At 51.5% G+C, this 22001-nt stretch overlaps 1 protein-coding gene across 2 annotated transcripts; it reads right to left on the bottom strand.

Moving 5' to 3' along the window:
• Positions 1-1397: 1397 nt before the first annotated feature.
• On the bottom strand, positions 1398-21609 carry Chaf1b (chromatin assembly factor 1 subunit B). 2 transcript variants are annotated; one of them, XM_015999833.3, is made up of 14 exons: positions 21546-21609; positions 20901-21086; positions 20199-20331; positions 18402-18519; positions 17409-17512; positions 15019-15115; positions 12925-13009; positions 12426-12519; positions 9387-9456; positions 9215-9306; positions 6415-6577; positions 5377-5808; positions 2228-2322; positions 1398-1603 (listed from the first exon to the last, which is right to left on the bottom strand). In XM_015999833.3, exons 2-14 carry the CDS (start codon positions 21024-21026, stop codon positions 1491-1493), a joined length of 1722 nt encoding a protein of 573 aa, XP_015855319.1. In that variant the 5' UTR covers positions 21027-21086; positions 21546-21609; the 3' UTR covers positions 1398-1490. The 2 variants fall into 2 exon arrangements, with proteins under 2 accessions (XP_015855319.1, XP_042115557.1); XM_042259623.2 differs by lacking the exon at positions 21546-21609 and adding an exon at positions 21233-21460.
• Positions 21610-22001: the final 392 nt, after the last annotated feature.

Below are 22001 nucleotides of genomic sequence, written 5' to 3'. Positions count from 1 at the left end.
CAAGTCCCACCTGCCTTTCTGAAGTGTCCTCCAGCTCCCTCAGCTCCCCAGAGGGGAGTCCTCAATGCTGGCTGCCCTGGAGCCTCTGGGGGTGGGTGTTAACTATGCCTGGCTGACTCTAACGACCTAACCCAAATGGGGGTTGATTTTATCCTGCTTTCTGAGCAAAGCAGGCTGGGACCCAATGGTGATGCCACCAGATCCACCACTCTAGGGTGGATAGGCAGGGGTAGGGTGGGAAATAAGAGGAAAAAAGGGAATTGCTAGGGAAGGGGAGACCTGGGAAGGGGCGCTGCCAGGGCCTCCCACTTCTCCTCTCCTCCAAATTCATGTTTTCCCCAGGGTCTGACAAAGGCCTTGACCAGAGGCCAAGTAACCTAGAGCAGATCCCACTTGAGATGCCCTCTGAGGACACCAAGTCAGTTGAGTATTCAGAAATAAGTACCCGTGGGTGATCAGTGCTAAGTACTCCTTACCACAACCTTACAGACTCTTCACACCTCCCTTCAGAGCTCAAACTGGAGGGAAGCCCAGGCTCTGCTGGTGAGAACCGTACATTCCATACAGGACACGAGGCAGAGGCCACACTGAAGAGATCGCCTCCTCGACCACCACACTAGCTGCTGAGATGGCTCAACAAATAAAGGAGCCTGCTGCCAGGCCTGGAGACCCGAGTTCAGTTCTCAAGACCCACCCTGTCAAAAGAAGAGACCTGACTACCAGACTGTTCTCTGACCTCGGCATGTGCACAGGGATCATACGCACACACGTGTGCACATACACATACAAAACTAGAAGCCCAAATGAACAAATGAGCATTCACACATTTCACTCATAATTCTCTTGCATGTGTGTCCAGCTCTGGCCACCAGGGCCTTAAGCTGACGAGGGAGACCACTCTGGCCACCAGGCAAGACAGCCCTCAAGGCCTCCGAGCAGATTCAGTGAGCGAGTGACCTCCAGTGGCCACTGGGAGCACTGCATGCTTCCACTTGGATTTCTCATTTGTGGTCCAGGTGGCTGGCCCCTCCTGTCTCTTCTCCTCAGCACCCAAGTGTATAATGTCCCTCAAGTGAAGGGACCCAGGTGCACATCACACTTCCTAGCCTCAGAAACTCATCAAAGAGGCGTGAGCCGGGCGGTGGTGGCGCACTCCTTTAATCCCAGCACTCGGGAGGCAGGGGCAGGTGGATCTCCGTGTGCTTGAGGCCAGCCTGGTCTCCAAAGTGAGTTCCAGGACAGCCAGGGCTACATTGAGAAACCCTGTCTTGAAAAACATAACAAACAAACAAAAAAAGAGGCGCTGGCCTCGCTCCAGAGTCCCCGTGGAAAGGGACGACAGAAGAGGGTACACAGGCCGCTGGAGCAAAGGCAGCACACACATTTCTCTACGGGAATCAATTCATGGGTATTTATTCCACTCCGATATCACTGTAAGCAGCCTCAGCTCTTGGGCCTCCTGCGCACACGGGTGCCGGGCCCGGCAGGCCTCAAGAAGACTTGGGAGCCTCATCAGGACCCAGGGTTTGGGCACCTCCTTCAGGTTCCTGAAGTCTGGGCCTTTTCACTTCGGGAGGCTCGTCCTGGGGCTCTCCAGGCATCTCTGGAAAATTAACAGACATAAGGTTAGCAAGCAGTGAGGGCGAGTCAGGTCAGGTGACAGGAAATACAGAGCCAAGATGAGGGGCGAATGGCCTGGCGAGACACCGTACCGCCACACGGCACAGAGATACACCAAGGTGACTGTGTATCAAGACAGCGGAGGGTGTGACAGGGTAAGAGGTGGCATCGGGTGGGGACTGAGAGGTGGCTCAGCAGTTAAGAGCACTGAGTGTTCTAACAGAGAATCCGAGTTCAGTTCCCAGGCCCCACATGGCAGCTCACCACTGTCTGTAACTCCAGTCCCAGGGGATCTGACACCCTCACACATTCCTACAGACAAAACCCAAAGTAGATTAAATAAATAAATCCTTTAAAAAAAAATAAAAGGTGGCATCAGGGATGTTATTAAACCCCCTACAATACTACTCATCTGCCCCAGACGTCAGCTGGCATGAGTGGAGAGACCCCATCCCCCAGAAGCCTCTACCGCTCAGTGCAAGGGTCCCTTTCCTCCTGGTGAGGCAAACGCCATCACGTCCAAAGGACGGTTGCGATAGGACACTGGCCTTCTCGGAGCTTCTCTTTAGAAGGTCAGGTGTTAACTTCCAAAGAACAACCCTCTTACCTGACTCCATCTCTTCTGTGGAGGAGGGGGCAGTTCCGCTGGTGGGCAGTGGATTGGGCGAAGCTTCTGCTTTTAACGGTGTTAAGTTTATTCTCCTTAATTAGAAAAAGTAAAGGGGGGTGGGGGAGGCTGCTCCTTAGTGTCAGAGAAACTGTTTAGGTATAAAGCTACGTTTCCAAACCACCAAAGGAAATGCATAGCTTTTCCCCCAGAGCACATCCAGCAGGGTCTTAAAGGTTGTGACATGCTGCCATGCCCAGTGAGGACAATGTTCTCGTGGGAGGCTCTGCCACCACAGCTCATAGTCAACCGTCACCATAACCAATCCACCATAACCAATCCCCCAAGTTCCAAAAGCTGAGCCCTGCTGGGTAGGAGTCTAGTTCACACCTTGCAGAATGTGAATCCAAAACACACAAGATCCCTTTTTAAATTTGGAGTTTTGCTTCCCAATAACTAGTGTTTTTTTTTTTTTTTTTAAGTTAAAACTGCAGGGAGCTTGGTGAATGGATCAGAAGACCTCAAGAGAAGCAATTTAACCCCAAAAATATCTCACAGAATGCCTTCCCACACCTAAAAGAAACAGAATATTAAAAACACATCTTGTGCCCGGTGGTGGCTCACGCCTTTAACCCCAGCACTCAGGGAGGCAGAGGCAGGTGGATCACTGTGAGCTCGAGGCCAGCCTGGTCTACACAGCGAGTTCCAGGACAGCTAGGGATACATGGTAAAATCATGTTTCAAAACACCAAGAGAAGAAAAAAAAAAAATCCACCACATTGTGGGGTTGGAGAGATGGTTTAGAAATGAGGGGTGTTTGCTGCTCTGCCAGAGGACCCAAGTACAGCTCCCAGGACTGTCAAGGATGTCTAGAGGACCTGACACCGTTTTCTAGCCTCCAAGGGTGAACGGACACGAACAAACACACACACACACACACACACACACACACACACACACACACACACACACACAGAGTTTTTTAAAATGCCTTCTTATTCTATACAAAATAGATTTCAAAAGAGCCAAACGTTACATTTGAATTGTATTATGAATTCACTAATAGTCAAGGAACACTGCAGGAGACTGGGAGGCAAGGAGTGGGAATCCAACTTAGCAGTCCACACCTCACTGAGTCCATCCAGAGGATGAGAAGGGAGACAGGTGGCGTGGACAGTGCAGTGTCAGGGGATAACTGGGCATCAGAGATGAAGAAGGAAGGAAAGCCCAGCCTGGCACCTCCTGGTGCAGAAGGACGCGGGCAGCAGCTGATTGCAGCAGGAAATGCCAGCACAAATGCATGCTAGCAGATGGCTGTGGCCAGGACATCACCCGGGAGGCCCCAGGCCACCAATACCCACAGCTAAGCAGCTCAGGAAGATGCGCACACAGCAGTTCTCCTCAGCCCTGAAGGAGGGAACCCCCCATCTGTGTCACATGGATGAGCCTGGAGGACTCGCTGAGTACAAGACCAGGATCTCCCCCCAGATGAGGGATCAGAAGGGTTGCGCTCATGGATTTTTCTTGGGGGTAGGGATGGGGGACTGAGACAGGGTCTGGTATGTACTCAAGCTGGTCTAGAACTTATTATGTGGTCCAGGATGCCCCAAACTCAGTCTTTCTGCCTCAGCCTCCCAAGTGCCTGGAGGTCCGTGCCATCCTGCCACGTGGATCGATCTCACATAGAGTGAGGGTGTGACGGAGGCTGGAGGGACGAGAGGGACGAGAGGTTCAGCAGTTGGCAGTGTCACAGCTAGACAAGGAGTGAGTTTTGGTGGCCCAGCGCACAGCAGAGGGCCATGGTTAACAACGGGGATGTGTGTGAGAGCAGAGTCTCAAAAGGCTCTGTGCTTAGGGATGGAAATGCGAAATGACCCAACCTGACCCATACACAACGTACACACACACACACACACACCAAAATATCATGTGCTGGGTGTTGGTGGCTCATGCCTTAATCCCAGCACTCATGAGGCAGGGGCAGGCCTCTGAGTTTCAGGCCAGCCTGGTCTACAGAGCAAGTTCCAGCACAGCCAGGGCTACACAGAGAAACCCTGTCTGGAAAAAAACAAACGCAACGTATCCCATGGGGACCTATGGTAATAATGCACTAGTCAAATTTAACTCAGGAGTTGGGAATGTGGTTCACTTGGTAGGGCGCTTGCCTAGCATGTACAGAGTCCCCAGCAGTACATAAAACTAGATGACCCCAGCACTCAGGGGACAGGGCAGGAGGACTGCAGAAAGTCCCAGGCCAGCCTGGGCTCCATGAGCTCCTGCTTCCATTTTAGATAAATAAATACAAGACTCGAAGTTTACAAGGAATGTGCCTGTGACGGTGTGGATAAGCCTCCTGCAAAGGCCCAGCAGAAGGTCCCTGGGCTGTGGTGTCATGGGAGGGAGGTCCAAGGGACGCTGTTGGGTCACTGAGGGGGCCCTTGAAGGGGATACAGGGACACTGGTTCCTTCTTCCCTGCTCTGTCCTCTCGGCCGGCCTCCATGAGGTGAGCAGCCCCTTCCCGCACACGCCCACCATCCTGTAGTGACACGGCCCAGAGCTAAGAGGCGATTCGCTGTGGACCAAGCCGAACAAGGCTTTCCTCCTTCTCTGTGACTGTTACAGGCATTGAGTGAGTGTAGGAGAGCCCCGAGATGCGGCTCCCGTGATTTCCTACACCACGGGGTGCCTGGTGCCGCTGAGCTGAAAAGGGGGCTCTTCCTGTCCTTGTGCGCTTATAACCTAAGCAGAAACAAAGCCCTGCCAGAGAACACTACCCGGGCAGGGGTCACAAGACCAGGACAACAGAAGACACATTCAAATGGGTCTCAGCAAGATTCTAGCGTCACCGGGAGTAGGTATCCAGGGCCTCCCCCAGGAAGCATGCGCGAGGAGAGGATCTCAAAGGGCAGAGTGTACTCTGGAAACATGACTAGAGTCGGGAGACAGGGCAAGAAGACAGAAGAAAAGAGCCAGGACCGGACGGCAGCGGAGGCAGGCCACCTAGCACACATCACAGATGGTACCATGGGCAGAGGCTAGGCTTTACCCCTAGGTAGGACACACAGGTCCAGAAGGAGGGAAGTGGCCCACGTGCTATGCTGGGGCTCATTTCCCAATGACAGTTTCTTGTTTTGTCAAATGCTCTTACCGGGGAGCTGTCTTGCCCCAGGACTGCAGCGTGTTCAGTGTGACCCTCCGGGGTTGCGGGGCTTTTGTGTTTTGACTAGCGGGCTGCAGGGTCTTCTCCTCAGAAGGTCGCGGCAAGGAGCTTTTGCCAGCAGGCGTGGCTGAGGGACTGTCCCTGATGGCAGATGGAGCTGGAGACTGTGTGGTGGGTGAGGGGGTGGTGCAGGGACTGCTGGGGTCCTGGATTCTGCCAGTGGGGGTCCCTTCGACCGATCTGGATCCCGGTGAAGATCCCTGGTGTGTCTGGGTCTTGGTTTTCTTTGCTGTATCAGGAGTTCTTATGCTCAAAACTGGCTTCTCCTTCAAAGGTACGCCAAGTTCACCCTTCTCGAAGGTCACAAACGAGCAATAACCATCCGTGGAGGAAATGGCCAGGAAGGTCCCATCACTGGACCTGTGTTCCCAGAACAAGGAAGAAGTTAGTTACTGACGTCTACAGGTCACTCTCACACTTCCACGACCAGGCAGGAATCGGAAGATGGAGCCAATCACGTTGTGTTTGTCTGAAGGCAACAGCCAGGGGAACCACACAACAGACGTTTGAACAAGCTCTTCAGGCACGCAGTGTCCTTTCCCAATCCCACCTCAGTCTCCAGGGCCAGCGGGGTCCATGTGCCCTCCGACCACCTTCACCTGGATAAATGTGAGGCGATCTTTTCCTTTCTCAACATAAAGAATAAATTTAGGGCGGCTGAGACAGGTTAGTCGGTGAAGGCGCTTGCTCTTCAAGCCCGACTACGAGCTGTTCCCGGGAGCCATGTGAGGAGACAGCAGGGAACCAACTCTACGGAGCTGACCTCTGACCTCCATGTGAGCTGTGGCACACACACACCAACACACACACACACACACACACACACACACACACACACACACACACACACACCAGGAACAAAATAGAAACTGGTGAACAAGACCAAACTGGAGATCTGTGGAGACACAGCACTCCCTGATGGAGAGGCCCTGCCTCCTCCACATCCTCTGTCTGTTAGCTACTCACCAGGAAATGTCGCTCAGGGTGTGGTAATGGATGTTAGACACGTAGCCAAATGGGAAAGGCTGCTGAGTATCATACAGCAGCACGGAGTCCTCAGAGGCCACGGCAAACACCATCCGGTAGGGCAGGCTCACCAGCTCGGGGCTGGGCTCCCCCGACGCCTTCTCTATGGGGAGAGGACAAGCTAACGGAGGCCGCAGAAGCGCAGTTCCCAAAGGAGAGAGCCGGTCCCCCCCAAATTCCTCCCTCTGGGGAAGGAAATGCCAAGTTACTAGGAGCTAGTTTACTGTAAGCCGCACAGACGAGTTCAGTTCCTGGCTGGCAGGACGGATCAGTGGGTAAAGGCGGCTGCCACCAGGCCTGCCCATGTGAGTTGGATCCCCAGGACCCACATGGCGGAAGGAGAGAACTGACTCCTTTAAGCTGTCCTCTGACCTGCACACATCTAGTGAGGCACGAAACCGGCCCCCTCAACAGACACACTTGCACACAATAACAAAATAAAAATGTCAATAAAAAGAATTCAAGCCGGGTGTTGGTGCGGAACACCTTTAATCCCGACACTCAGGAGGCAGAGGCAGGCGGATCTCTGTGAGTTTGAGGCCAGCCTGGGCTACAAAGTGAGTTCCGGGACAGCCAGGGCTGTTACACAGAGAAACTCTGTCTCAAAAAACAAAGCTAAACAAAAAACAAAAAAAAAAAAAGAATTCAGCTCCTTCCATTTATGTGAGGAAGAATAAGAGGCCCAATCAGGACCCGAGGGGTTCTGAGTGTCGTGAACCTTCTAAGAAGTGCAGCTTTCCGTTAGGAGAACGGTTTCTTTCATTTAGTGTCTACTTCATAGAGTTCATAAAGTGTTTCCTGTAGCAAGTGATAGCTTGTCTCTTTTGGGGGAGGGCGTGGCAGGAGTGTGTGTGTGTGTGTGTGTGTGTGTGTGTGTGCATGTGCGTGCACATGCAAGCCTCACTATCTAGCCCAGGCTGACCTATAATCCCCATAGAGCCCAAGCGAACTTCAAACTCACAGCAGGACTCTGGGCCAGCCTCCCAAGTGCTGAGATAACTGGGTGTGAACGACCACGCCTGCTCAAGCCATGTTTTTAAAGCTCTATGCAGTTAGTGATGTCATTTACATTAAGGATTAAAAAGTTTAAAGTAGGGCTGGAGAGATGGCTCAGAGGTTAAGAGCACAGGCTGCTCATCCAGAGGTTCTGAGTTCAATTCCCAGCAACCACATGGTGGCTCACAACCATCTGTAATGAGATCTGGTGCCCTCTTATGGCCTGCAGGCAGAACACTGTATACATAATAAATAAATAAATCTTTAAAAAGTTTAAAGCAGTGTCTGCTTCTACCCTGAAGGAAACAGGGACCAGAATATGAGACTAAGTAAGTGGACAGCAGCTTTCAAGACACTGGCCAGCAGGTGGTGAGGGACAGTGACCCCAAGAGTGAGCCGGTACACAGAGTCCACAGCCACCTCCACTGGCTGCTGGGTAAGCCCAGGGAAGGCACAGACCCCAGGCCCAGCCTCAGAGATTCTCAGCTGAAATCCTGGGCCTCAGAGCTCAGGAACACCAAGGCAGCTGGAAAGCTCCAGGCTACAAGTGAGTTGTCAGCTCAGTGAGGACTGGAGCAGGACAGCAGAGACACTTCCTGAGACTGAGACTGAGGAAGAGCCTCAGAGAACGAAACATCCCCAGCGGGGTGTGCTTCCCAGGCTCAGGGAAACCACACAGTCCTGGGCATCAGTTAGTGTGCAAAAGACTTTGCCTTAGAGTGCCAGGTGTGCTGTGAACCAAATACTGCCTGGTCCTTTTTTTTTTTTTTTTTAATATTTATTTATTTATTTATTATGCATACAGTGTTCTGCCTGCATCCCCGCAGGCTAGAAGAAGACACCAGATTTCATTACAGATGGTTGTAAACCATCATGTGGTTACTGGGAATTGAACTCAGGACCTCTGAAGAACAGCCAGTGCTCTTAACCTCTGAGCCATCTCTCCAGCCCTGCCTGGTCCTATTTAATGAACCTTAAAAGCAACAGCCCAAAGGATCAAAACGTTTCTAAGCAATATAACTTCATCCCCAAACGAACAAGACCTAAAATGCCCAGCATTGGTTAAGGTGGACACTATGTATGGCATAAAATTAAAAATTCAGACACAGAGCGAAGAGGAAGGGCTGGGGCCACAGCTCAACTGGCTTAGCACGCAGAGCCCCGGGTTTAATAGTCAGAGACACCTAACTGGGTGTGGTGGTGCATGCCCAAGACGCCAGTGTCCAGGGCCATCCTCAGCCATGAGACAGTGAGTCTGAAACCAACCTAGACTACTCAAGACCCAAAACAACAAAAAGCCTAGTGGAAAAACAAAAAGAAACTAGTTAGTACTAATGTATGTTTTAACGTTGCTCTAGATGAGAAAGCGTACTCTTGACAAAGAGAATAAAGGCACGCTATGCATTATGGGACACTACACGGGAATATGCATGTCAAAAAGGCATGGGACGGACTCTTGACGTCTTCACAGCAAATGTCAACATCGAAGAGATGAGACACACCCTGATTTAAACATTACATTGTACACACACACTGAAACATCCTAAGAGACACGCCCTAATCTAAACATTACATTGTACACACTGAAACATCATAGGATGGCCCCAGAAATAGATCATTTTTACATGTAAAAGGAACAAAATTAAAAACCTGAGCCAAACCCGCATAGCTTTCTCCACAAAACAGCCACCAAGTCCCCACTCCGGGGAAAGCACACCCCCCACACACTGTGGTTCTGATGTACCTGTTTCCGCCACTGGCCTCAGTTCGAAGTAGACAGGACAGCAGCGGACAGCGAGAGTCGCTTTCCCAGGGCAGGGAAGGTGGGCGATGGGCCTGCAGGGGTGACCACAGGTTAGCAACAGACGCCTCTGCCCGGCAGGGCAAACCCGAGACCGCGCTCTTCAGGCGCCTACCTTTTCAGGTGCTTTCTGGAGAACACATACGTTGTGTTTGTCACATTTTCACCAGATTCCATACATCCAGCTGGGGAGCAGGGGGAGGGAGGGGAGGAGGGAGGGAGGGGAGGAGGGAGGGAGGGGAGGAGGGAGGAAGGAAGAGTCATGGTTACACTGTGTCCCAGCAAAAGATCCCAAGCCTTCCCATCTGGCTTGCAAAATATTCTTCCCCTGGGGTGGTAAACTAACAATGTTTCTGTGACAGAAAATGTGTCTGTGACAGAAACACACACAAATGTTCCCTTTGTCCCGTCCCACTCAGCTCCAGTTCTACCTGCCTGTCACCTCCACCTGAGGGAGGAAGCCCAGGGCAGGACGAACTGGAGTCAGGAGCGTTCACTTGTAAACCCTGTCTGTGCTTGAGAACAGAGGCAGTCCAGCAGGCGAGCGTCCTGCGGACAGGCCGCTCCACCACCAACGCCACCCACTGGACTCTAACCTACGAGAGCCACCGAATCCATCATCCGCCCCTGGCCAAGCATCCCCCCAACACCAGCGGCCTCTAGAGAAACAAGCACCCCCTACAGCAGCTGGAAGAGCAGACCAATCCCACCTACCCCACCCCAGCTTCCTCCCCGGGAACCAGCAGACTATGGGCACAGGCACCACCCACACCAACGGGAAGAACAGACCCCACAGGCACAGGGAAAGCCCACATCAGCCAGAAGAACTGGAGGACAGGCGGGATCTAGGCACCCAAACCCCACAAACCTCAGCTGAGACAACTCTACTGGACCTGACAACCGCCAATCACCAGGACCCTTGGCCATTCAGGCCTAAAGATAATAAAGGAAATAGACAAAAAAAAGGAACAAAAGACCCAACCAGCAAAGACATCACAAGAATCAACACCTGTACCTGTAACTATCCCAAACCCAGCTGGGTAGATGGCAGTGTACGAATACATTCAACAACATAAAGGGCAATATGGCACCACCAGAAACCAGTGGTTCTACATCAGCAGGACCTGAACATCGAAACAAAGCAGACGAGGCAGAAGAAAACGATCTTAAAAATAACTGTATGAAGATGATAGAGGCCCTTAAAGAGGACATGAAAAATTCCCTTGAAGAAATTGAGGAAAAGACAAACAAAAGATTGGAAGAAATCAATAAATCCCTTAAAGAAAGCCACGAGAGCAGAGGCAGACCCAGCTGCCGGAGCTCCACCTCAGAGCTCCCAGGCTGTTCCCAGCATTCAGACCTTAGCTGTCCATCTCTCCAAACCAACCCTTGGGTCGTCTGGAGACCTAGCCCACGCTGCAACCTGCAGCCTCTTGCAGAACCTGACTGTCACGTGGTTTAAAACGTATGTGCATGCGTCTGACATGTAACCGACCAATCTAGAACTACAAGGGACTCTTGCTTTTGCGCTTAGCTAGTCCCTGCCCACCTCTCCTCACTACCCCACTGGGACAAACCAATGCTGGTTCTGTCTCCCTGGGCACATCCAACAGCTCGCCACAGCTCAGGCACACACTCCCACAGGGTGGTCTTTTCAGTCTATCTGTTGTAAACGGCAGAGATTCACGCTGTTTGCTTGTTCCTGTCAACAGCCCATAAATCGGCACACAGGGCACTAAGGCCTTTTTTTGGTCGTGCTACAATATTTACTAGGAGAAAACCATCTTCCTCTGTTGAGAGGTTCTGATTTGGGGGCTGTAGATGTTTTGGTTTGGTGGGAGGGTTGGTTGTTTTTATTTGCTTGGTTTTGATTTGAGACAGGGTCTCATGCATCCCAGGCTGGCCTCGAACTCACTATACAGCCAAGGGTGACCTTGAACTCCTGGTTCTCCTACCTCCTCCTTCCAACACTAAGTGATGAATTGCAGCCAAGTGCCCCCACATGGAGCTGATATACAGGCCTAGAGATTCCTATGCCCTTTCCTTGCTAAGGAATTGTGTCTCAGATGTGAGACAGGGATTGGATGGCTTAACTGTTGCCAGGCTGCATTCGAAACACTCTAACAAGCGGCATTCCCAGCCTACCCACATCCTGCACAGCCTAACGGGAACTGTTACTTTTTTCAATTTGAAGAGAGTAGCGATATCTACACTGTCACCACAGATCAGTTCTGTGTTTGCCTGTTTCTGGGCGCCAGAACCGTTCTTGGATGCACTGGACCCTTCCTTCATCACTCTGTTTATTTATGGCCCTCAGAGCCTCACACACGTTAGGCCAGCACTTGACCAATGAGTTACAGCCAGTCCTCATTTTCCTTTAGGGCTGTCTCCATTTGTGTTTTGTTTTCTCACCGAGAGGGCTGCTGCATAGGATACACTGTATCAAAAGCATCAGCGCCACTTCTATCGTGTGTCACAGCCGGCTACACCTTTACCACATGAAAGCTACACCTTCAGATCCAGGCCTGGCGGGGCACACCGATAACCCCAGCAGTCGGGAAACGGATTCCGGGATCAGAAATCAAGATCATCCTCAGCTACATAACAAGTCCAGGGCTAACCTGAGCTACACAAGACCACGACACAAGACAAAACAAAACAAGTTCTGGGATACAGACGTAGCTCAGTTGGTAGAATGCTTGCCTAGTATGCTTGAGGTCCTGGGTTCAAGTCCCAGTACTGTTTAAACCACGTGTGCTGGTGCATGCCTGTCATCCCAGCTGCTGGGGGTGGAAAGGGAGGTGGAGTTCTAGGTTACCCCCAGATACACAGTGGATTCCAGGTCTGCCTGGGATGTGTGGAACAAACAAACGAACAAACAAAAATTAGGACAGACGGATGGGAATGTGGAAGAGCTAAAACTCTTCTAAGTAAAATTCATCTTAGAGAAAACACCGATCCAAGCCTCTCAACTCCCAAACTTCTGTGAACGTCAAAACCATGACATTATCCAAGGGCCAGGGTGGCAGTGTCTGAAGTTCCCGGAGGACGTTGTACGCTCTGCTCACACTTGCCAGAGCTGAAAAGTGTCACAACGGGAACACAGGGGTCCCCATGCCGCCATCACACCCCTGTCACGCGTTTTCAGACACACCTGGAGTGAGAAGCAAAGATCCGTCTGGAGTGAAACTGAGTCTGCGGAAGAATGACTTCATGCTGTCGTCATGAAACATCCGGAAGCTTCTTGCCTGTGGCACACAGAGCTTGAAGTCATTCCAAGACACCTCGCACAAAGGCTCACCACCTAGAACTGGCTTGCTGAGAACTGAGGCACACCAGTCAGGAATCACTACCCAGAAACACAGAATTAAACCATTCATGAGAACTGGTCGGCCAAGGAGGCAGTCCGAGAGGAAGCCTCATTAGTTGATCCGCAAGGGTTAGGAGTCCCCAGATCTCAAAGGAATGGTGAAATAGTCTATGCTGGGTTGGCAAAATGGCTCAGGGGTAAAGGCACTTGTTGCCAAGCCTGTTGACCAGAGTTATCCCCAGGATCCACACAGTGGCCTCAAAGAACTGACTTCTGACCTTCATAAGCCCGCTGGGACATGTGCCCACACACAGATGCATTTATAATAAAAAGTACTTCCTACCTCTCCTTCAGGCCCTAGTCCAGACAGCATCTTTGAAACGTTGAAGGCCACACGCTTCTTCTGAGTGCTATAGACTCGCAGCACCCTGAAGAAAGAGAAGTCTGAGTCGACTGGACGCAGGAACTGGATCTCTAACAACGTACTGCCCGTCTGTGTGAGCCACACAGATTCAGCTGAGCTGTTATGGACAACTAGACTTCACTGAGGGATTCAGAAGGAAGCACCTAAGTCTGCCACAGTGGGAAATAGGGAACACATTTATTTTTACTTCATTTCCCTTCTCAGTGAATATATAGTTCTGCTCCCCACACGAGGAAGGTGAATCCTCATCTTCAAGCCATGACGCTTCGCCCAATGCCAACATGTATGACCAGAGTGAGATCTGTTCTGCGTAGACAGTCTTGTTTGCAGAGATTTCTAGCATAAGGAATGCCAGACACAGAAACTCACACCTGTGATTCAAGCACATGGAGGACTGAGGCAGGAGGATCACCATGAGTTCAAAGCCAGCCTTGGCTACAGAATGAGACACTAGAAGCTGAGGCAGGAGGATCAGAAAGACATGGTTGTGCCCCTCCCGCCCTCTAAAAGAGCAAGGATGGAAAACACCAGTGAATGAATCTTGCTCCCAAGTTACATTGTTCCCACTAACCAAACTGTTCTCTCTCATGCGCCTCAAGGAGACATCAGAAAATGAACAGCATTCCGAGCAGGAGTGTGGTAGTTTGAATGTAATTTGGCCCCCATAATCTCATAGGGAGTGACACTATTAGGAGGTGTGGCTTTGTTGGAGTGGGTGTGGCTTTGTTGGAGTGGGTGTGGCCTTGTTGGAGGAAGTGTGCCACTGTGGGGGTGGACGTTGAGGTTTCTTATGCGCAGGATACTGCCTAGTGAGTCAGTTGACTTCCGGTTGCCTGCAAGATGCAAGATACTCGGCTATCTCCAGCACCATGTCTGCCTGCACGCTGCCACGCTCCCGGCCATGATGAACTGAACCTCTGAAACTGTAAGCAAGCCACCACAAATAAAAGTTGCCTCTCTAAGAGTTGCCGTGGTCATGGTGTCTCTACACAGCAACAGAAACCCTAACTAAGACAGGGAGCATCTACAATAAACAGACCCTAATCCTTACATATTGTCCTTATTCCAGGGCCACATTAGACTCAATCTTTAAATTAAAAGCAGCCGAGGACTGGGGCTGTGGCTCCACTGCCCAAATGCTTGCCCGGCATGCCTGACGCCCGTCTTCAGACCCCAGCACTGCGGAGCCCAGAGCATGGTGGAGCAAGCCGAAATCCTAGCACTCAGGAGGCGGAGCAAGAGGGTGTGAACTTCCAAGACAGCCTCGGCTATGCAGAAAGTTTGAGGCCAGCCTGGGCTACATGAAATATTGTCTCAAAAAAAAAAAAAAAAAAAAAAAAAAAAAAATAAAGGGCTGGCCGGGTGGCTCAGTGGTTAAGAACACTGGCGGCTCTTGCAGAGGACCTGGGTTCAATTCCCAGCACCCATATGGAGGCTCACAACCGTCTGGAACTCCGGTTCCAGAGGATTTGTCACCTGTTTTCTGACCTCTGTGGGCACACATGCAGCCAAACATTCATACACATAAAAGTAAAATAATCTAAAAAACAGTATATAAAAGCCGCTACAGCAGTAAACCAAGATCAGCTTCAAGTGTGGGGTGTTTGCCCAGCATCAGCAGGCTGTTTGATTCCCCAGCACTGCAAAAGAAATGGGAAGTGACCATCTCAATTTGTTCCCAGCACTGACGGCTCCCAGCTGCTCGTAACTCCAGTTTCAGGGGATCCAATGCCATCTTCTGCCTCCAAGAGCACCGGGCACACACATGGTACATGGACACACATGCAGGCACACATACGAGCTCCTTCTACACACAAGCTCTTTCTCCATTAATTCACCCAGCCAATGAAGATTCAATGCTGTCGCTCTGCATAAGGCACCTGACCTCATCGGTTTCTAATTCCTGTCTTGTCAGAATAAGCAAAACAAAACCAAAAGCCCAAACCAGACTGTCAGTCCCCTTAGAGAGGCCGTGATGAACTCTCTGCAAAACCTTTCCTGTTACTTACACACCTGTCACAACTCAGGGTCGCAACATATTGACCCAAAGGGTCCCAGGTGACTCCTTGTACGTAACTTTTATGTTCGTTGAAAATGGAGATCTTCTGTCCTACAAAGAAGCACACAAGAGCATTCATTGTGAATGCTTGGGAAGGGGAGGGCAGGGGGATCCAGGGTCCGAGGCTAGCCTTGGTTATAAAGAGTTTCAAGACACCCTGGGCTACCTGAGACCCTGTCTCGAAAAACTCAAACAGACAGACAAACCAATAAACCGAAGTTTAGAAAACAGGACAGAAAGAGTCGAAAGCTAGGTCATATCCACAGAAGGGTGGAGGGGCTGGAGCTGGCAAGGCCGGCACGGGCACTCAGTGGGTGAGCCAGCGGCACAGAGCTTTACAGGATGAAAGGGAAACAGTTACCAAGCTATAACCACTGACTAGAATACTTCAGACTAGTATACTTCACTCAAACTCTGCAATATTTAATCATTTAAGTTACTGTGGGAGCCCACAGAGGTTTCCTAGTGAGATCTGAGCTTGCTTTACCAGCAGAGCGGCATAAGAGGATGATGACCACGGGCCTGGGTACCAGGTGCTTGGAAGGGTCTACACTTGGCTGTGTCTCACAAGGGGAAGGTCTTTTGCTCCACCCCTAGGCATTATGATAAAAAGCCCTTCAGAATAAAGTTCTGGGCTGGTGGGTTCAGACCCAGGCCCTCCCAAGGCTATCCTGTGTGTCTGTCTTTCCTCTCATCACCTGGGTATCTCCTTCTGTCTAATATTTCTCACTTCTCCCTCCTCAAGAGTTCCCTGGGGTAAAAGTGGGAGCCGGTCTCCCACCAGTTACCATTCAAAGGCTTTAACCATTTGAAAGCAAACAAAAAAGCAAGCCCAAGGCCCTGGGTTCAATCCATGAGAGGGATGGGAGAGAAAACCTCCTTCAAAAAGTGGTCTACCCTTCCTTCTCCCAACTCCTTCACCTCCTTTCCATCCTCTCACGCACCCCCTGCCACCCTGCTTCCACACCCACCACCCACCAGCACCGCTAACCCAGTGCCTGTGGCCCACACGGCACAGGGACATACTTCAGCCTAATCTCTGTGTGTGTGTGTGTGTGTGTGTGTGTGTGTGTGTGTGTGTGTGTGTGTGTGTGTGTGTACCCTTGGCTGTCCTGGAACTCACAGACCAGGCTGGCCTCGAACTCACAGAGATCCATCCGCCTGCCTCTGCCTCCCGAGTGCTAGGATTAAAGGCGTGCGCCATCACCGCCCGGCCGCTTCAGCCTAATTCTAATTGTGCCGTCCTCCTTCCTCAATCTTTAGGGATTGAAAAGATCGCTCAAGGGGGCCTGTGTAGCTCGCAAGTCAGCTAGTCAAGAGAGGAACCCGAGGACACGCCTGCCCAAGGGCAAGGGTTCGAGAAACAGGCCTGAGGCCAGGGCTGGGAAACAGAGGTGGGACACAACACAGACGCCAGCTGGGGTTTGTCCCCAAGGGTGAAGGGAGTCAGAGGGACAGACTCTGATGGTTTCGGATCACACTGGAGACAAGCTAGACAGAGAACAGCAGGCCAGAGGGAGCCTGGAGGTTCAGTGACACTGGCCCCATGGCTCATATATTTGAATGTTGGGTCCCCAGTTGGTGGAACTGTTTGGGAAGGATTAGGAGGTGTGGCCTTGTTGGAGAAGGTGTGTCACTGGGGCTGCATTTTAAGGCTTTAAACGGCTGTGCTATTTCCAGTTAGCTTGCTCTCCCTCTCTGCTTCACAGCTGTGGAGTAAGACATAAGCGCTCCAGTGCGGCTCCAGTGCCGTGCCTGCCTGACGCTGTACTTCCCACCATGACGGACGCGGACTCTGACCCTCTGAAACCATGAACACCAAATTAAACACTTTCTTTTATAAGCCGCCTTGGTCCTGGTGTCTTACCCCAGCAACAGAACAGTAACCCTGATAGGGGACAACAAACCAGAGGGGGAGAACTCTGGGGCCTGGGGGGTGGAGGTTGGGGGTGGGGGGGATAGACGGACACAGACTGTCAAGTAATAGCTCTGGTAAACAGGAGGCAAGAGAGGGACATGCCACTGAGGTTGACACTGACAGAAGACGTAATAGAGGTCTGGGATGAGGCCTTGACTTCTGCCTCTACCGAAACTGCTCCCCGCTCAGCACCCCTGACAACATTTCCCGCCTCCTCATAACAGCAAAGGTCTGGAGCTCAGCAGGTCCGAGCACTTCCTGCTCTTGCACAGGAATCAAGCTCGGTGGTTCCTAGTACCCAGACTGGGAGCCTTACCACTGCCTACAGCTCTATCTCCAGGGGATCAGCCAACCTAGCCTGGACTCCACGACACTGCACACATGTGCACATACACATAATTTTAATAAAATAAGTATATCACTCACCTTTGCTGACATCCCATATGATAACTGTGTTGTCCACAGAAGCAGAGGCCATCAAATTCCCGTCAGAGGCCCAGCAGATGTCATACACATCTTCCAAGTGGCCCCTAAAGCCCAAAGTCAGGAGAAATAGCATTATTTCTTCAGAAGAGAAAAGCTATCAAAGAGTTCGAAGTCTGGGACCATGCGTTCAAATGAGACTCTAGAAATTCTCAGTGGACAGGTGTCAGCCCTGGCTACAAACAGTGCTTTCAAATAGCTGTATCTAAAATAAGTCAAAGCGCCTTGCAGGCCTACATGGATAATCCCAGCACTGGGAACTTGGGGCAACAGGATATAATTCAAGGCTAGCCTGGGCTACACAGCTAGGCTGCCTAGCTCAAAAATACCAGGTGCAGAAGGTGGGGGTGAGGGGGGTGGGAGGGGGGGGATGTGTCAATTATTTTTTTTAACCAAGGAAAATCTTTTAATAGAAGGAAATATCTATTCTTAACTGTTTTTAATCCTTTATTATGTTATGAAGTAGGCAAAAGTTTTAAGTTAGGCACATGAACATTTTGCTTTGTTTTTTTGAGACAGGGTTTCTCTTGTGCAGCCTTGGCTATTCTGAAACTCGCTCTGTAGAGCAGGCTGGCCTTGAACTTAGGGGATCTGCCTGCCTCTGCCTAAAGGTGTGTGCCACCACCATCCAGCAGGTATATGAACTATTAAAGTATTCAGGCTGTAAAGAAGTCACTCCAGCTAGAACTTAAGCACACTTGTTGCCCTTTCAGAGAAATCAAATTTGGTTCTCAGCACCAACGAGTAGCACAGTATCCCCTGAAACTCCAGTTCTAAGGGACCTGACGCCCGCTTCTGACCTGTGCAGGTACCCACGCACACAACGGCATGCACTCTCACTCGTACACATCCATAATCATAAATTATAAAAAGTAATAAAAATAGATCTTTAATTTAAAAAAAGGGAAGGCTCACTCCCACGGCCCCTCCCCTTACCTCAGGGTTTTTACCACAGTCCAGTGCTCCTTGTTCAGCTGAGCCTCATCCTCATCCTGAAAGGCGGTCTGCTCTGGCTCCTTGCTGTCATTCATCTTCCACAGCAGAATGACGGCGTCTGTGCAGTGAACAGGCACAGCATGAACAAGGCTTTCCCACACCATGCCTCCTCCTTCTCTGGAGTTTTAGGGTGTTCTGTAAGTTTTATGTTGCTCAGTGGACACTCTGGCCATGAAGAGCCATTCACTTCTAAGAATATGGACAGACTGCATGATGGAATATGCCTGTAATCCAGCCTTGGGGAGTCTAAGCCAGGAGGATCAGGCATTCAAGGCTAGCCTTCACTACATGGTGAGTTTAAAGCTAGCCTGGGCTACATGAGACCCTCTCTTAGAAAAACACAAAGAATTTGAACAGGATAAGTAAATTTGCCTTCATCAATGAAACAAAACAAAAACAAAACCAATTCATAATAGACCCGACCTAGGATCATCATACATATAGGCGTCCCTGGGCCAGCTAAAGACCACTTCAAAGTAACCGACTGCATCGAGAAACCAAAGAAACACAGATAGCTGATCAGAAAGAGGAAAAGTAAGGGTTTGCAAACCATGCCTGTGAAGCTTCATCGGGCTGCATACCCATCTCACAGGGCCCCTGTGAGGCCTGCATGGGGCAGTCCGCAGGAAGCCAACACGGGAGCCTGGACTGCTGCCCCCTATTCATATCGTCATGGACGCATCGGAAACCTTAGCAATGGTCTGAACCCGCCGACTTCTCCCTGCTGACTACAGGCTCACCGTATAACCTGCCATGCGATCCTTTCGGCATGTCCAGGTAGGAGATCGGATGAGTGAGCAGGAAAGAAGAGACAAAAACAGCTCACTCAAAGCCACCTGGAATCCTACCTCACAAGCTCATCATGGAGCCTGCGGGAGAGGAGGCAGGCCTGGGAAGATCGACCGACTCTCCATGAGGTGACTAGAGGGAGATTTTGGTCTTCAAGGCTAAGGGGCTTTGTATAAGGGGAACTGTCCAGGGCCAGCTCATAGGAGACAGCCTATAGTCTCCTCAACTGTTCCACGTACCACTTTCCTGTAACTGTGTATACGCAAGTACATTGTATGCATGTGCACAGACACACACCCACACATTCTGGGCATCATGACACTTTTTCCAAACAAAAACCATGATTTGCTTTACTCTATTCTGTCCTCTAGAGTATTTAATGTATGGTATAAAGATTACTTTGTCTGTATCCTTTTCTCCCATCATAGCACAGTCAGACAATACAAATCAATCTACCCCAAACAGGCACAAATTATGGGAAGATTATACAGAGGTGCAGGCCCACGCCCAGCACCGTAGACAGGCTCAGCACCATCCCGGGCCAATGGCAGTGTCACTGTGTGTCAACTCTTCCTACCACACCCTACCAGCCTGCAGGGGACAAATGGGAAAGGAGCTATTTTCAGACGTATCTTCCGAGTGTAATGCTCTGTCCTCCATCTTCACACTCGGATACAGTCCAAAAATGTTACTTATTAAATAATTTGAAAGGTGTACAGGGAGGGTAATGACACCCAAAATGGAAGACACAACCAGCTCAGGTCTCATTTTTTGACTTTCTTTCCTTACAGTATCTTGCTATTTATCCCAGGCCGGCCCTTCAATTCTCAGTCACCCTGCCTCAGCCTCCAAGGTGCTGTGGCCCATGTCACTCCCAGCTCAAAAGTCACCGTTAGACAGGACACACGTTAAGTGTCAGGCTGAAGAGCTATTAAGTACAGTACTTACCATCTCCTCCAGACGCTAAGATCTCCCCAGTTGGAGAAAAACGGACGACATTAACAGCTTTGGTGTGCCGAGCAAGATTGGAGAGAAATTCCACAATGGCTTTCCCATCTGGCCCCTTCTCCACCTTCCAGATCTGTTGACAGCAAAACATTCACAAGAGAAAGACACTAGCCACCTTCCTCTCTCCCTCTCACTAGACAACTATCTGTTTTCTGGTAGAAAATGCAATTTCCTTTTTGAAACTTGGCAAACTGAAGAAAATGTTAGCAAAAATGTAAGCCAGCAGTCCCAGGACCTGCGACCTTCCCTTCCAGTTCTTTCTAGAGGAAATGGGCACGGCACAGGAACTCTACTCAGTATTTTGACAATGTCTCACCTAACCCAGGCAGGCCTCAAACTCATCGCCAAGGAGAATCTCCAACTTCGGATCCTCCATCCTGTCCCTCACAGGTGCTGGGAGTACACGCCAGCAACAGAGTTCTCATTACTCTAAGGTACTGGGAACCCACTCGTAACAAAGTAGAGAACGTCAATTAAGAAAGCCAACCTCGCCAGCACTCCTCGCTTACCCCAGACCTGAGAATTTAGCATTCTGGGCTAGGTAGCAAACCGACTTGAGGTGCTGGCTTCAGCTTCAAATAAAGGAATGAAAACTTGGACTCCACATAGCACTTCCCTGTATCCTCCCACCGGCCCATTTACCCTGACGGCGGTGTCCACGCCCGCGGAAGCCAGCCTGTGGATCCTCCAGGCGGCACCATGCTGGAAGTCCAGGCTGTACACTGGCTCCTTGTTGTGCCAGGCGATTTCACACGTGATCACTTTCATCCTCCAAGTCCCCACCGGGCAAAGGGAGGCTGGAAACGTTAGCAGAGTTAAACAGCGACCCTGGAACAGCAAGGGCGAACCAGGTAAACTGCACTGCAACGCAAGCGGCTACCGACGCGGGCATCTGCGAGCCTCAGCTAAAAAACGCTCACACCGGCAATGACTTCCACTACTTTACCGTTCCGGAAGAGAAAGAAACCAAATACCCCAGATGGAGGCGAGGCGGGGGGTATAGCGCATCCCGCCGAGGTGGGGTCCAGGGACCGGTAACCGGGTACGGGCAGTCACCCTGGGCAGCGGCCTCCCGGGAGAGGGACTGGTGGGGAGGGGCGCGGGTTCGGGCGGCGCAGCCGGGCCTGGCGGGAGGCGCGCGGGTCCGGGTCCCAGTCGGGACTGCGGCCTGGGACGGACCGGCCTCTGCCCGCGCCCGCGCCGCGATCCCGCCCCGCAGCCCCGGCGAGCAGCGTCAGCCCGACCCGGTGCAGAGGCACCGAAACCCGGGATCAGCAAGGAACTTACCTGCAGGGACGCGGTCCGCAAGGAGCCGCCACCACCCGCGGCTTCCCGCGCGCCGAAGACCACGCCTCCCAGGGGGCGGGGCCACGGGCGCCCCTCCTCTGAGTGGGCGGGGCTGTCTCCGGGCAAGGGCTCCTGCTGGGCGGGGGTCCTAGGGCGTCCCTCCTCTCCGTGGGCGGTGCTGTCGCGACAGCGAGGCTTCCGGTGGGCGGGGCTCTGGGCGCCCCTCCTTCCCGTGGGCGGGGCTGTCGGGGCCCGTGGCTCTTGCCGGGCGGGACCCGGAATCCTGTCCCCTCGCCTCCCGAGCCCAGGCAGCTCCTACCTTGGAGGTGCAAAGTTCTGCGGTGTTTTTCCAGGCGTCGCCGCCGCCTGCTCCGCTAACCAGGGTCTGCCCGCGGGGAATTTACAGTCCGGAAGAAAAGCAGGGCTAGAGACGCAGCCCCGCCTACAGAGGCGGGT

The sequence above is a fragment of the Peromyscus maniculatus genome, chromosome 12 (genome assembly GCF_049852395.1).
Source record: "Peromyscus maniculatus bairdii isolate BWxNUB_F1_BW_parent chromosome 12, HU_Pman_BW_mat_3.1, whole genome shotgun sequence".
Taxonomy (NCBI): domain Eukaryota; kingdom Metazoa; phylum Chordata; class Mammalia; order Rodentia; family Cricetidae; genus Peromyscus; species Peromyscus maniculatus.
Note: the sequence above shows the minus strand (reverse complement) of the source record. Positions and strands in the feature narration are given on the sequence as shown.

Coding starts and splice junctions, on each gene's coding strand:
- Chaf1b (XM_015999833.3), bottom strand. CDS start 21,026: ATGAAAGTGATCACGTGTGAAATCGCCTGGCACAACAAGGAGCCAGTG. Junction 15,116..17,408: donor CATATGGGATGTCAGCAAAG/GTGAGTGATATA, acceptor GCTTCTTTGTAG/GACAGAAGATCTCCATTTTC. Junction 12,520..12,924: donor GACTAGGGCCTGAAGGAGAG/GTAGGAAGTACT, acceptor TGTGTGCCACAG/GCAAGAAGCTTCCGGATGTT.